This window comes from Coloeus monedula (assembly GCF_965178545.1).
Source record: "Coloeus monedula genome assembly, chromosome: 6".
Taxonomy (NCBI): Eukaryota; Metazoa; Chordata; class Aves; order Passeriformes; family Corvidae; genus Coloeus; species Coloeus monedula.
This window is the reverse complement of record NC_138786.1, coordinates 23,221,009-23,235,347: the sequence shown is the minus strand read 5'-3', so window position 1 is coordinate 23,235,347 and position 14,339 is coordinate 23,221,009. Positions and strand designations below refer to the sequence as shown.

Below are 14,339 nucleotides of genomic sequence, written 5' to 3'. Positions count from 1 at the left end.
CCACAACTGGCCAGAGATGCTGTGCCTAAAGCACCCCAGATAAGGGGTAGATAATGGCCAAGAGAACAGATTAATAAAAGCATTAGTTTTGGCATGTAAAAGTACAGTAATTTTCACTGTTATTACTCACAATAAAGGACAATCAGACACTTGAATGTACAGGCAAACATTTTTTTACAAGAAAAACCTCACACATTAAAGACTCAAGAGTAATTTCCATTTTATTTGTTTTACAAAGTCAAAAACATACAGATTTTTTAGTCCAATGCTTTCACATCAGATCCAGAGCAAACCAAATCACGTGCTCTTGGAGAACTAATACCACCAACTTCACCATCCCTGTTCCAAAAAAATTAAGAAAACTATGGGATAGGATCTGCATCTCAGATTTGATCAGCACCATTGCATCGGTATTCAGGATTTTTCAATGTACAGATATGTTAGCCTCAAATCATGTCTCAGTGCAACACATCTACTTCAAAATCAGAGCTTGAAATAATTCTTTGAAGGACAGAAAAAAACCTCCCCTCTTCAACCGTAGGAAATCACCACAGAAAACAGTGATAGCTGCTTGCAATTTCATTTGCCTTGCAAGTTTTATACATTTTATGTTTATAAAAATGAATTTTGGAGACCAAAATCTTCAAATAGAGTAGGTAAATACAGACAACAGCAGTGCAGACTTCTCATGTACTCTGATCCCTATGTCCAAGAGTTAGGTAACTTGAGCCTCACTGAAACATTCCACTTTGGAACAGAACCATGAAACGAATCAGTTCATTTTAATGCAATTAAATTAAAACTGTTCTACTTTTTAAGACATTTCTTGGTTCTTATTTTTAAGGCCATCTAAATATGCAGGATTCACATTTCAAAGGACCTCACAAAAAAGACAGATTGATACATAACTTCAAAAAGAATTTAACCACCGTTGCTAACAAGGAGAGTAACTCATTTCAAGCTCTGCATTTAAAGTACCCATAATCTTTTACAAAGCATCCAGCACATAACATGTAACTTGTGACATTTATCTACATTGTGTTATCACCACCTATTACAAAGAGCAGGCACTGAACTCTTAAAAATGTTATTACAAATCATGAAGATTACATATTACCGAAAAGTTAGAATCCATATTCAAGACCCCAGATTTTAAATGCTTCCCGCAATGTTACTTTATGTATATATTTATAGATGAACTATTACATTTATTTTGGTTTTTGGCCCATTTCCCTCAAGCTCATAACCAAAAAAATCACACTGGACCATGTAAGCAGGGGAGCACACATGAGCTGGCTGATAGTGCAGAATCCTTGCCAAGTATCCAAAACCTGAGTTTCAAGAGGTCAATACTCTGGAAATACTGCTAGGTTACCTTTTTAAATAAATATGCTCCCTTTCCTCTCCTGCCTACCTGTCTGGGAATATATGAGAACTACTCTTTTTCTGCCCTTCACCCATGAGCACAATAATAGATATGATGGACACTATATAACCAAGATGTTCCTCAACAATGTGATGTCTGATCAAGTCCATGAAAATTTCTTAAAGCACAGTGCAATTTTAGTTCAAAGCACTTCCCCCCTCAGAATATCTATAAACAAATAAAGCCTATTTTTCAATCAATATTACCAGTCAACAGTCTTGTTTCACCTGTATCCTCAAAACAAGACTGTTTTGCTTGTTAGAAAGCACACCTATGATTAGAGATGTTTAAAACATTAGGTCTACTTGATGCTGCAGCATAGTATGGAACCTGCAGGAGTCCCAGGTTCCCAAGATCAAGTTGCTTCCTACTTACTTCTCCTTCATTTTTTTAAAATAATGAGCCCGCACTTGTTTGTTTATTTTCAGGACTAAGTTCATGGCAGTAGATGTAGGTAGAAGAGAGGTGACCCATCCCTAAAAAAAACAAAAACCAAACCAAATTAAAAAAAAAAAAAAAAAAAAAAGGGAGGGGGTGAGGTCTCAGCATTTTAAAACCAGTACTAATTACTCTTTTTCCATAATAAACACAAAGGACTTTTCAGATCCTTACATTTTCCAAGGTGACTTACCATGAGTGCATGAGGTAGGTACCCGTTGGTCCGGGACTGCAGGCCCACCGTGCCCAATGCAGCTCTGACATACGTTTCAGGACTGGGCTTATCGAGGGTTGGCTTGCGGATTTTGGACATTTTTGTTGCCACATAATATGGTAGAACACTCTGCACACAGAAAAACTCATGTTAAGCAGGGAATGCTTTCAATATTAACTTACAGATCCATCATGGATCTAAAGTAATTGGACATCAGATAGTCTGTATACTGAATTCTAGTTTAAGGCAGCCTCATTTTCAGTTCTAAGATCACAACTGGATCACAATATAAGATCAAAAACTTTTAAATCAGATAACCCATGGGTCATATTTGGACATAGTTCAGTTGTCTGCTGACAGTCAACATCACTGGCTGGAGCCCTAGAAAAACCATACATGCAAGGGTAGGGTTGAAAAGCAAAAGTGCAAAACTTCATTCCAGTTGTTTAATAGAAAATGCTGTACTGTTGCTTCTCTGTAGTAAAGCCCCAACATTTGCTTGGTAAGGAGGTGCAGAACCCAAGACAGGGATTTTGCAGTAAAAGCTCCTCAGTTTGGCACCTGTACAAAGGCAGGAGGAGGAAGGAGAAAAGAATGCCTGGAGACTCGAAACACTGAGCTTGTAACTCCACAGCAGGGCTCAGAGGACAGAGGAGATTGTCAGTGCCAGAGTGGAAGGACAGAAAGAAGGATCAAGAAACAGAGCACAGTTAATGAGCTTTGGTAGCAATGTTTGGAAGCAAAACAGAAAAGTCATGCTGGGTCTCAGAACTGTCCATAATGGAAAGGCAAGAGAAAGCAGCACGGATATATGCTGGTGGAGGGACACTGACAGCAATGGTAGGGCAAGATAGACCTGGAGGATCCAAAACCACCTATCCCCATCTCATGCTGCTGGAGAAGGAAAGGGAAATGCACATATACTTGTACAGTAGGAAGCAATGCTCTTTCCTCATGGTCATGGTTTTGGCAATGCTTTCAACTTGTCCTCAATTTCTGCCTCTAAAAGAGTAATCAAAAAAGCCCTGCTCTATAGCCCTTAAACAGGTATTAAACATACCTTATCTCAACACGCCTAGAAAGGTGGGAACTTCATCACCACTTTGACAAGGAGTTCCTAAGACATTGTCAGTGGCTCTAGCAGTGATTCAATAAATCCAGCCACTACTGCCCATCTAGCGAGTGCTCCCACTGCTGTACCTTTACAGCAAGTACATGAGAAGTGTGTCCACTTCTGCTATACTAAAGGATCTCCAAATGAGAATACCATCTCAAAAACCAGTATATTTGGGCAAGTTACAGTTTGTAAACCTGCTTCCCCATGTTAAGTCTCTTAAAGAACAACGACCACACATGCCTAACCCCAGAAACATTAGCTGTCGCTCTCAGCAGCACAGCAGGGAGAGGACCCCTTCAGTTCTCACTGAGTGTATCCATGCCACAGCTGTGCACATTTCAACAGAAATTTTACCACCACAGACAGGAAACATTGGTATGTCTGCTCATTCCTTCACCTGAGAACATCAAAACTGTGCCCTTCTGTCTGTAAATAGGACTTTCAATAACATACTGCATGAGTCCACTTTCAAATGGGAAGGAAAAACATGGAGACCTAAACTTTAGAAGTGAAAGTGGCTACCATACCTTTAAAGTCACCAAAAGCTACAAATGCTTGGATGAGAAAACTACTCATTCTGCTACCATAGCAGCATAGATATCTCATTTCAGCTCCAGAACATGAACCTCATCTATTTTTCAGATTACGTTTCTAAGATGAATCTCTACTTTGATGTTAAAAAAAAAAAAATTACAATTTTAAGCTTCTTATTCACCACCAAATGATATCTGCAACACCCCCACCAAGTATGGCACAATAGGTATGATTTATTCTCTGTCTCTGCTCAAAACAGACTTCAAAAGTCAACTGCATGACCCAGTTAAACCACTGGACAGCATGAAGGGGCAAACAATTGTGCATGAGGATACCTGAAAAAGCAAGCATATGGTAGTACTGTTGGACTGATCCACAGATTTCAAGGCACATGGAAGCATGAGATTACACTCTAACATTTTTCTTTCGCCAGAAAACAAAAAGTCAGGTACTTACTTTTAGATACGTTAGATTTACCATCTTTGTATTAACTGGACCTTATTTTAATAGATATCAAGAGACCTGCTGAATCTATTTAGTTTTCTCCCCTTCTTCCATCCCACAAGGAACTCAGACATTCATGAACAGGCATAACGGATTAAAAAAAAAATTCACCACCTTTAGGTGCAAAATGCATTTCAGCATTTTGCATTCAGACAGATATAACCCACACTACCTGGGCAAATAACTCCCCTTATTCAGGGAAAGCTTAGCCTGCACTACAGTTTCAAAACATGCCTTAAAAGTAGCTTATGTCAGTGTGATGTGACTTGCTCACTTGAAACATTTGCTACTGCTTATAGCTCTGATTCTTATTAAAATGGGCTCACACTCAAAATTGGGTTCTTGAATATTATTTGGATGTAAGCAGTCAGATCTCAAGTCCTGAACAGTCAATAGTCGTAAGTCCTCCAAAGTCAGAATAGCTTGTTTACGCTATTTTATCACCTTTTTACCTTACTTTTAAAAAAGTAAAAAGACCTGAACTCTCAGATGTTGCCAAGTAAGTTTCCTTCCCTTTTCTATGTGGGAAAAAGGAGAGTGGGGAACATAAAGGGGAAATGGAAGAGTTAAATCAACCAAAGATGACCTGTATAGAAAGCTAAACAGCAGAGCTAAAACGCTTTGGAGGAAGGAAGGCAATGCCATTAAACATCAGTTTGGTGACAGCACACTTTTGTGAATACCTGGAGACAGAGCTGGGCCTGTTCAGTGTTGTGAAAAGGAAGCTGGTGGTGACATCTTACCTGCCGAAAATTATTACAATGGTAGTTATAAGAGCCAAACTCTTCTTGGTAGTGCCTGATCAAATGACAACAGGGAGAACTGTCTGTTTTGGCTGTAGACTGTCAGACTGGACATAAGGGAGAAAGCTTTTTTACTACAAGAGCAGTATAACATTCAAGCAGGCTGTCCAGAGAGCTCACAGCACCCCTGCCCTTGAAGGTTTCCAAGATTTTGAAAAGCCACAATTAGCCCAGGACCTAGTGCCAGCAGCAATCCCACTGTGAATTGCTAGGCAATCCAACTGCTGGGAGAGCAGGAGGTTAGGGTAGAAAACTTTCTGGCAATCTTTTTAAATGAAGATTTTAATGAATTTGTGGTCTGATATTTTATGTAGTGAATACAATAAAAGAAAACAGATAATGCAAGTTTCTACCACTATATTTTTGCTATGCATAGTTATGAAGTATAGAGGGATAATGCCAATAACTAAGTAAAGTATAAAAAGGGAGTAAAAGAAAGGGTCAAAGAACCAAGCAATGTTTTTAGACATTAAAAGAGCAGAAGTTTCAGAAAAGCCTGCAGAAACCTTTCAAGGAGAGATCTTTCCAAAAGTCTTGAGAAAAGTCATTGTTATCTTCCTCATTTCTTTTCTTTTGCCTCTCTTCCCCATGTAAACACCCACAGAGTTTCAACCCATGCTATTACTGTGCTGCTTCTGTAAAATTAAGCAGACCTGTCAGCCAGAAGTGTATTTTTAATCCAAAGATGGCTACACTTCAACAAAAGCACTATGAAAACTAAGGTTCCACAGAAGGCAATCCACTTGAGCAAGGCACATACTTGAGGCTGACATTAAGAAACTAGTAAAATCCCACCAGCATTTTGTTTCTGTTTTTCACACAGTGGTGCTCTGCAGGTATTGGCAAAGCAAAAGTTAACTGGTTTCAATGATGATGATCTAGCTGGAAGGGCAAGCCTAGAATTAGAAGTGTTATGCTTCTGAAGGTCACAAAGATGAACTTCAAAAAAAATCTAAGAGGGATGCAGTCTTCCTAAGGGATTGAAGGAGATAGGTCAGCTAGTCTCCACAGGAAGGTACTTGTAATATTCATTAGTGGCTTATAGTGACTTAGGCTGAAACAAGAGGACAAGGACACGGACTGCAATAAAATTAGCATAACAAATTGAAGCTGTGACAGCTATTGATAATCAGATCCACATAACTCAATGGCAATTCACTATCTACATTTAAGGGATAAAAAGCAATGCTGTCAGGAATTCAGCATCCTAAGCCAACATCAGAGTCACAAAAGGACAGTTTACCACAACCTGAGAAGTTTTGTACAGGAAAACGTAACCGTAGATACAGAAAGTTAGATTTAATTCTTCATTTGTTTATAATCCTAAAAATGTAAGGCACCAAAAACCATTTTCTTAGCTTTTCTATACCCAAAAGCTAGAAAATCTTGCCTATACTATGTACATTCATACTGTGCTTAATGCCTTTAGCCAAGCACGAGTTACCAGGTTGCCTTTTCAGTCTCAACAGGTACTCCATAGTCATAAACAAACAGTTCTTGCTCCTCCTTCATTCTCCTCTCAAACTGCTACGAGTACTATTTAAACAAAATCTGGGGAGGAGGAGACAACTGCACACAGAAACAACACATCCCAAAGACATAACACTTCTTTCTCCTGCAAGCATGTCTCTAAGCACCCTCACACTGAAGTAACTATGAGTAGCTTTGCCAAAGAAAACACCAGAAAACAGAGGTTAGATGATGTACCACAACACAGGCCCAAAAAAATTCACACCATCTTTATTGTCAGTGAAGCTGTGTGTTGAAGGGGCCTGTGTCTCAGTTTGTACTCAGACTTCAGCAGGAAAGAAGTCCTCCCAGAAAACTTGATGATACTGATGTAGGAAAGGGAAATACTCTGCCAATTCCTTGAGTCTCATTTTCAGACTGAGATCACAGAGAGGGCCACATTGCATGTAGATGAAAATGACTGGAAGAACAGCTGTCTGATAGTCAAGCTAAATCTGCAAGTAATACAATTTGAAAGACACTGGGGAGATAGAAGTAATGAAGAAGGGTAGAAGTGAAGAGAAAGCTGTAAGGAACTTGCCATGTGGTAAACACTGACCCACTGCAAAACAGTTTGGGGCTGAAGCCCTGTGAGAAGAGAAAGTAACAAGGAGACATGAAACACTGAAAAGTTACTCCAGCTAAATCCACTTCAAGAACTGAGAGCACACAAACCAACCCTGTATGCTGAACCTGTATGCGTTCAGAGTGCTGCCTTTTTATGCATCCTTCATTGCTGCACACTAGTTTAGCTGAAAGGTACATCCCCATAGTGCTAGGGCACAGAATCAAGCACCCAGGGGAGAAGTTAAGCTTTCAGGGCTGTACTCCAAATTATAACGTTACCAGTGCAAATCTAAAGTCAAGCAGTTAGGATGCTTTCAGGATCCACCTTCGCTAGCTTCCTGCCCACTGCCAACAGATCCCAAAATAAACAGCACCCCTTTAGATATTTAGCATAAGGTTTAAATCTAGGAGGTTCCCATTAAAGGGTTGGTGACTGCATGGGAACAGCTCACCCAACAACTATCTTTTTTCTTAATGCAATCCATTCTCAGGAAATGTGACAGGACATTTTTAGGTGAGAAGTTCTTGTTTTGCTAAATATGTTTAAAAGGAAAAAAATCTAGCACATCAAAAAGGTAACATAGCCTTAATCTGGTAACAACCTTCCTATAGTATTAGCCAGTAATAAGAGCTATGCTCTTGTGTATGGTGATTTCACAAGTAAGGCAGGCAACTTTGTGCCTTACCTTTCATAAAGCCTTTGAACTTCACATGGCTTTGAGAACCACCATACAGAATAGAGGAACAAGAGGCATGGACATAGCTAACCCTGTTTGTAAGGTCCCTAACTTCAAAAAGAGTTACCATTGTCTTCACAGTACAGGTAAGATCTCATACCACCTTTATTAAACTGACTCTTGCTCTGGAGAGAAGAGGTTTAATCAGCAATGGAAAGTTCACTGTCTAATTCCAGCTTTGGAAGCAAACACTAAGAGTATGTGAGAAGTGATATTAAAGCAAAATCCTATAAAGCTGTGAGGAACTGGCTTGGTTTGCTTTTGTGCCACACCAAAAATAATTAAAACCATGGAAGGCAAACAAATGGGGAGGGGATAAGGAGGGGTATGAAGCAAGACTCATTAGCAATACAGAAAAATAAATCAGTCAGTTACCCACAAAGGATCTTTGAGTCTTTTGTTCGTTCTTCAACTATGCTCAGATTAGCAGTTGATTCACTGACACTGCAGGGATTCTACTATTCCAGTCGTTCGAGCTGTTACCCATGGAATGCCTGTACAAATGCATTCCACAAGTGTTTTCCAGTAGATGAAGCTCCATAAAAATGTATTCTACAGCACTGTGCACAGTTTTATGAAATACTTTATCCATAAAGGTTCAATTAGCACCATCAGCTAAAACCAAACCATGTCTTTTGTTGCTTCAAGACCCATGGTTTCAGAGTAATTTAAGAAAGCTGCTAATGGGATCAAAGGAAATCCTTATCCTTAATCTGTGTCACACACTCATGAATAAGAGAACATGCCGATTCCTTTTTGTTGCCAAGACACCAATGTTGCTGTGGTAACCACACTTACATGAAACAAGCTACTCACCTGCACAATGATGCCCTTGCTCTTGTATTCTGCATGGAGGCATTGGGAGAAGAAATCCACAAAAGCCTGGAGAGAAAAGAAGGGAAACATGCAGCATGCTACACGTTACAATGGGAACTCTAGTTTGACAGTTTTGTGTAAGAGTATTTGAATTACTATTTGGAGTTCCTGTTTTCAAAGTGAAAACACTAGGTTTTCAATAAAACTTTGCATACAAGAGCAATGCCATTCAAACAAACTCTATGCTTAGGAAGTATTTTTACAGAAGCAAGACTCAATCTAAACAAATAAACCCCTTTTCAATTTAGAAGAAAAAGCAACCAGATTTGTTACATAAAGCCTAGTTAAAAGGGGAAAAGAAGACTTTATGTTCACATTGTTCACTACTTATGTCATCTCCTTAGGTTTTTTTTTTTGAGTGATTTAATTGGGTTCCTCTTGTGCATGATTTTTAGAACATAGTGTTTAAACACTTAGTCCTCTGCCTTTACACTTTTAAAAAATGCCACCCTATGGTGACACTTCTTCCTAATCCTCAAGTCCACCTCCACAGATTTTCTTCCAAACTTCTGGAAGTTTTAGAAATTGCAAGCCAAAAAGTTCAAAGAAAGAAATTAAAGGGCTTAAAAGGTGGATGTTAGCACCTGCCTTCAGGATGCCCTCAAGGCTGCGTCCTTAACCCTGCCAGGAAATATTGTCCTGAGAATCCAAGGCTACCTCAGCAGTTCAAACCAGCACAGCTTCCCACTTCCAAATTCTTCTAAACCACCTTTCCACTCTACTACCCTCCTACAGTCCAGTGAGACAAAACATGGGTTCTGCTATGGTTTCTTGTTTTAGTGAAGTGATACAACCAAGTGGGATGAATAGACTATCTTCAACTGAATGAACTAAACTCTCCTATCCATGCTTGAAGCTAAAATAAACACTAAGTAAATTAGTTCAAGTATTTAAGAAGCAGTTGCTTCAGACCAGTTTCAAAACAAGCAGCAAAGCTCTAGTACTGCACCTCCTCTACAGTCTTCCTTTGGTCACCATGCCACCAGTGGTTTAACCTAAGTCCTAACTGAAACCAGCACTTAAAGTTGGCAGTGCCCAGTGTTTTTCCTATCAAGGCCATCCCACTGAACTCAGCCTATACGAGAAGCAACAGAAACACTCCCACGCTACTGGACTATTTCAGCAGACACTCTTCTGAGCATACTCGGAAGATCTGAAATAAAACTAGATTTTGCTGTGTAGTAGGTAGGTCCTTTTGCTCTAAGTTGCCTGTATAAGCTAGCAGGAGGCTCCTCAAACCATAAAAAGCTTATCTGCTGTTCAGCTGTTCTTTCCTTCTCCCTCTCCCTGAGCGTAAATTTGTAATGAAATTCAGTACTCAATATGAACAAGACTGAAAGTCTGGTCTAGCAGCAACTATTCAAGTGAGCTGACCACCCTCTTGAAACAATAATGTACCTGCACGGACAAGCCAAATAGTTTCGTGCAGTTTCTGAACACAGCTGCCAGGTGCATGTGTAATAACTGCACAGAGTATACTGATAATCTATTTAAAAGAACTCTATTATGTTAATGAAAGTGCTTTGATCATTCAAATTTCTAACTATTCCTCCATGACAAAAGTCCTGATGTTAGCTACCACTCCAAATATGGAGACACAGTATAAAAGACTGCCTTCTCTACTGGTTGCAAAGAGCTTGCAATAAAGAAAATGTTCATTTTATATGAGAAGAAAAAGCAACTTCCAGTATACAAACAACCTTTGGAGCTTTTCTTCTTGAAAAATTTATTTCAAGATAAGTTAGGTATTCTACCTACACGATCTTAAGCCCTCCAACAACCTTGAATCTGAAATCTTAAGAATGCTCTCTGAGTAAACATTCCTTGAATATGCACATAAGCATTGCATGTTAGAAAATTTCTTCTCCTTGGATATCCAAATATCTAATAACAAACCCAAACACTAAAGGGATGGGGGCGAGGTGAGAAATGATATAATCATGTTTTACTTCTCATTAGCATTACACAGGTAGATAGGTAAACCTGTCAAGATTTAGCACTATGATTTCTTTTAAAGAGTCTCATTTCATTGTAAGCTAGGGAATTCTCTACAGGAAGGTTAAAGAGTTGGACTGCATTTGTTCCTGATAATTAGTCAGTCATTGACTTACACCTGAAGGATATTATGCTTTAAACGTCCTTTATATAGATGAGGGGGGGGAAAAACCCCATAGAAACTGCAGATACAATCTTTCTATAGCTACATTAGGGGAGTCACTTTCATGCTTACTAATCTTGCTGTGGTAGAAGATGGGCAGTGCTGAGAATAGGCAGATTACTCAACGCGTAATTTAGTTTTTTAAGGGGAGGGGAAGAAATATTTCAGATTCCCATTGAAAAAAAAAAAGACTAAACAAAGCAGTGTAAGGTGTATTATCACTAAAATCAGAAGCTCAATTAATTCCATAAAGCTGAAGGTACTGCCACAACAAAAGTGACCATGTGTATTAAAACAAAGAACTGTCCCTCTCAGGAAACAGCTATTTCAAGCGGAAATTTTATCAGCTAAAGCTACTTCAGGCTTCTAAACTTAAATATCCCCTCCTTTAGTATGAATAAAATAGTGTGCATCTACTCCTTTCTGGGAATATGAAGATGTTACTGAGAATCTTGGGTGGTGCAAGTGGCTGCAGCCACCCTGACCCCTGAGGACACAACCGAGACCAACATATGGTGGTCAGGCACTGAAGTTTAACCACTCACTCCACAGGTAGGGTGAGAACCCATAATCCCCCAGTTCTGTGATGTACATATTCATTATTGGTTCACGCTTTCACCTCCCTGTTTTATGTATGAAGTTATAAAAATTCATTTCACCTAATTAACTATGCATCACTTCTAGAAAGTTCTGTTATCCTCAACACCCCATTGGTTCCTTCCCTAAGTCCCTCCTATGTGTTAATCCCATTGGTTCCCTCAGCTTCAACCCTGCCTCCTTTTCCCCATCCTATTGGCTGTATCCCTTATCCCCACCTTTCCTACCCCACTATAAAATCCCTGGACACACTCAGATTTTCAGCTTTTCGTTCCTGGTCTCTCCGCAATAAACCTTCTCTGTGGAATCCTTAGGAGGAGTCCCCTCTCTCCTTCTTTACCTCTGCCCGTGTGCTCTTCTATCCAGCTTCGAGACAGCTCCCACGGGCAAGGAGCTCACCCTCTGTGTGTAGCTGCCTTGAATCACTGGGGTGCAGCCAGAGCTCTGGGCTTCTCTTAGCTAGCGCACTGGGGGCACGCATCACCCACAAGAATCTAGAGGAAACGTGGGCCTGTTCTGACATGAATGACACTACTGAAGGTTTCTTCATCCTGTCAAGGTTCTGCTTAGACTCTGAGATGCTTGAAGTATTTAAGGTAATTACCAGGTATACCAGAAAAAGCTGTAGTGCCATACTGCTTTGATACCAGTGTCAATGTCTCTTGCATTCTGTTTTACCACATATGCTTCAGTTCCATGCTGTGTACCCATATTCTGTCTTTACAGTGTTCACTAAAGTAACACATTTAGTCTTGCCCTAAAGTATCTCTGTGAAGAAAAACATTAGACCAGCTGCAAAAAGATGTAACTGTCTCGGTGACACAAAGAGAAACAAGAGCAGGTAAACTTAAGATGAAATGTAGATCATAGAATTTAGGGGAAAGAAGTTTCAAAGCCAAAATAAGAAAGCGTGTTAAACATAGTCAATGTCCTTTCTCAACCTCACACTAAGCTTGTTTGGTACACTACCATCCTTTTCCATGTAAAAACAGAATGCATGAGGAAATACATAAAATAGTCATTTCCATGCCAGTAAACCCTTGCACTCAAGTTTTCTCTCAACCTTCCAGCTTCCACTATTGGAAAAGCTCAAGACAGAAACTCTAGTTTTAGTTCATGAAAGCACCACTAGATGGACACCAAAACATTTATTCCTGTAAATGTTGCTTCATGTTTGACACTCGATTTCAGTGTGGAAAGGAACACTTACCTTGGTTGCGGAGTAAAGAGTCAGCAGTGGAGATGGACACATCCCTGCAGCTGATGAGATATTCAGAATTATCCCTTTTGATCTGAAAGGAAGCAAAGATATATTATCATAAAATAAAGGAAACATCTTTCATGTTTGCAAAAATTACAGCAAGCCTAAACAAAACCCTTTAGAATGCAACTGAGATTAAGATCTGTTTAAAAACCCCAACCAAATCCTGAATTGAAATTCACTTTACATACATTGTAAGTATCCAAGCAGCTGGTATAAATCAGGAACAACTCCAAGGTCAATACAGCAAGAGAATCAAAGCTGTATTTATATACACATATACATACACACACACTGAGCTAAACTATGCAAAACCATTGAGTCCAGCTGGCACAAATTCAAAAGGAGCTCCTAAGTCTTGGGATAAGATGGCAGAAATGGCAACACAGGCTTGTTGTATGATTTCTACTTTGATAATTCACATTCTAAATGTTAGTTCATGATGGATTTTCAAGATAGGAAGCATCTGAATCTACTGCTCAAATATAGAAGTGTTTTAATGAATATGGAAGATATTCAGTGGATGAACCCAGAAAATGAGAGTTGTTTTACATCTGCATTACAGTAACACTGAAGGTATTCATCAATAATATTTTGGTAAAGATACCAGAAATTAGCAACCTCCTGCTCTGTCAAGCTGTTCTAAAGCACATGCAGGTAGGACAGGAAGGCTCCTGACCTCCCAACACAGACTGCTTTGGGCCATGTTTATTTCTGAGATGAGTTTTACCTACAAAACTAGACATATTTAGTGCTAGGTAGAAAAAATAATTCATTTTAAAAGCTTCATGCAAATTAGGGCAATTACTTTGTTAGAAGGTGCTGCAAGACAGTCCAACATAGTGAAAGATACATCTTTGCTTCTTCTGACCCTGTTGGAAATTCAAACCAGTTTACCTGAACATAGTATAAGTATGCCATGCTCAGTGCAGTGAGAACACTCATGCAGGTAGACATCACACAGCTCAACTCCTGCAGATTCACTTGAGTTTCCATCGTATTTGTTCAGCCACGTATACCCTACACCACTGCTGCCACAATGATTTAAGTGACCATCTTAAAAACAAGCAGTAATTTAAATAAGTCCCCATTAAAAATTAAAACAGTATAAATGCTTTGGAAATCATGACAACAGATTCAAACCAGCATGGCTTGAATACAAGTGATACAATACATAGCCATGATATAAGTGTGAATTACATCTGTGACTAAGTTGTCACAAGGAATGAGATAGCAAATGTGACAGAAAAGAATCATTTCAGTTATTCAGGATTTCAAGCACCTTTGCCAAAGTTCATTGTATTTTTCAGGAGTTCCTTGAAAGGCTTGGCTGGTGAAATAGTGTAGTAACATGAATCAAAACACGCAGCATGGAAAGCATAAGACCACAAATTAATCATGAATTTTCAGGACAGCAAAAGGTTAACAGTTGAAGCTACAAGTTTTTTGTATCAAGACAGGTGGTGATTGTGATATTTATTCATGAGCTCAAATGGAGATTAGTAGTGAAATGAGTATTTATGCAGTTTTTAAGATAGTACCAGATTGGAGAATACTATAAGGTACTTTTTTTTAAGCTCAGGCTGCTTTGAGAACAT

The 14,339-nt window shown here is 39.2% G+C and overlaps 1 protein-coding gene across 1 annotated transcript in view; it reads right to left on the bottom strand.

Annotated features, from left to right (window-relative positions):
* Positions 1-203: 203 nt before the first annotated feature.
* The window catches only part of HSD17B12 (hydroxysteroid 17-beta dehydrogenase 12), a gene marked incomplete at its 5' end in the record, with an annotated part of 85,092 nt that continues 70,956 nt past the window's right edge, over positions 204-14,339 (bottom strand). Inside the window, 4 exons of the mRNA XM_082283449.1 lie at positions 204-1,902; positions 2,058-2,207; positions 8,666-8,731; positions 12,691-12,772. Of these exons, the coding sequence (XP_082139575.1) occupies positions 1,798-1,902; positions 2,058-2,207; positions 8,666-8,731; positions 12,691-12,772 (403 nt within the window). The 3' untranslated portion in view covers positions 204-1,797. The remainder of the gene's footprint in view (positions 1,903-2,057; positions 2,208-8,665; positions 8,732-12,690; positions 12,773-14,339) is intronic.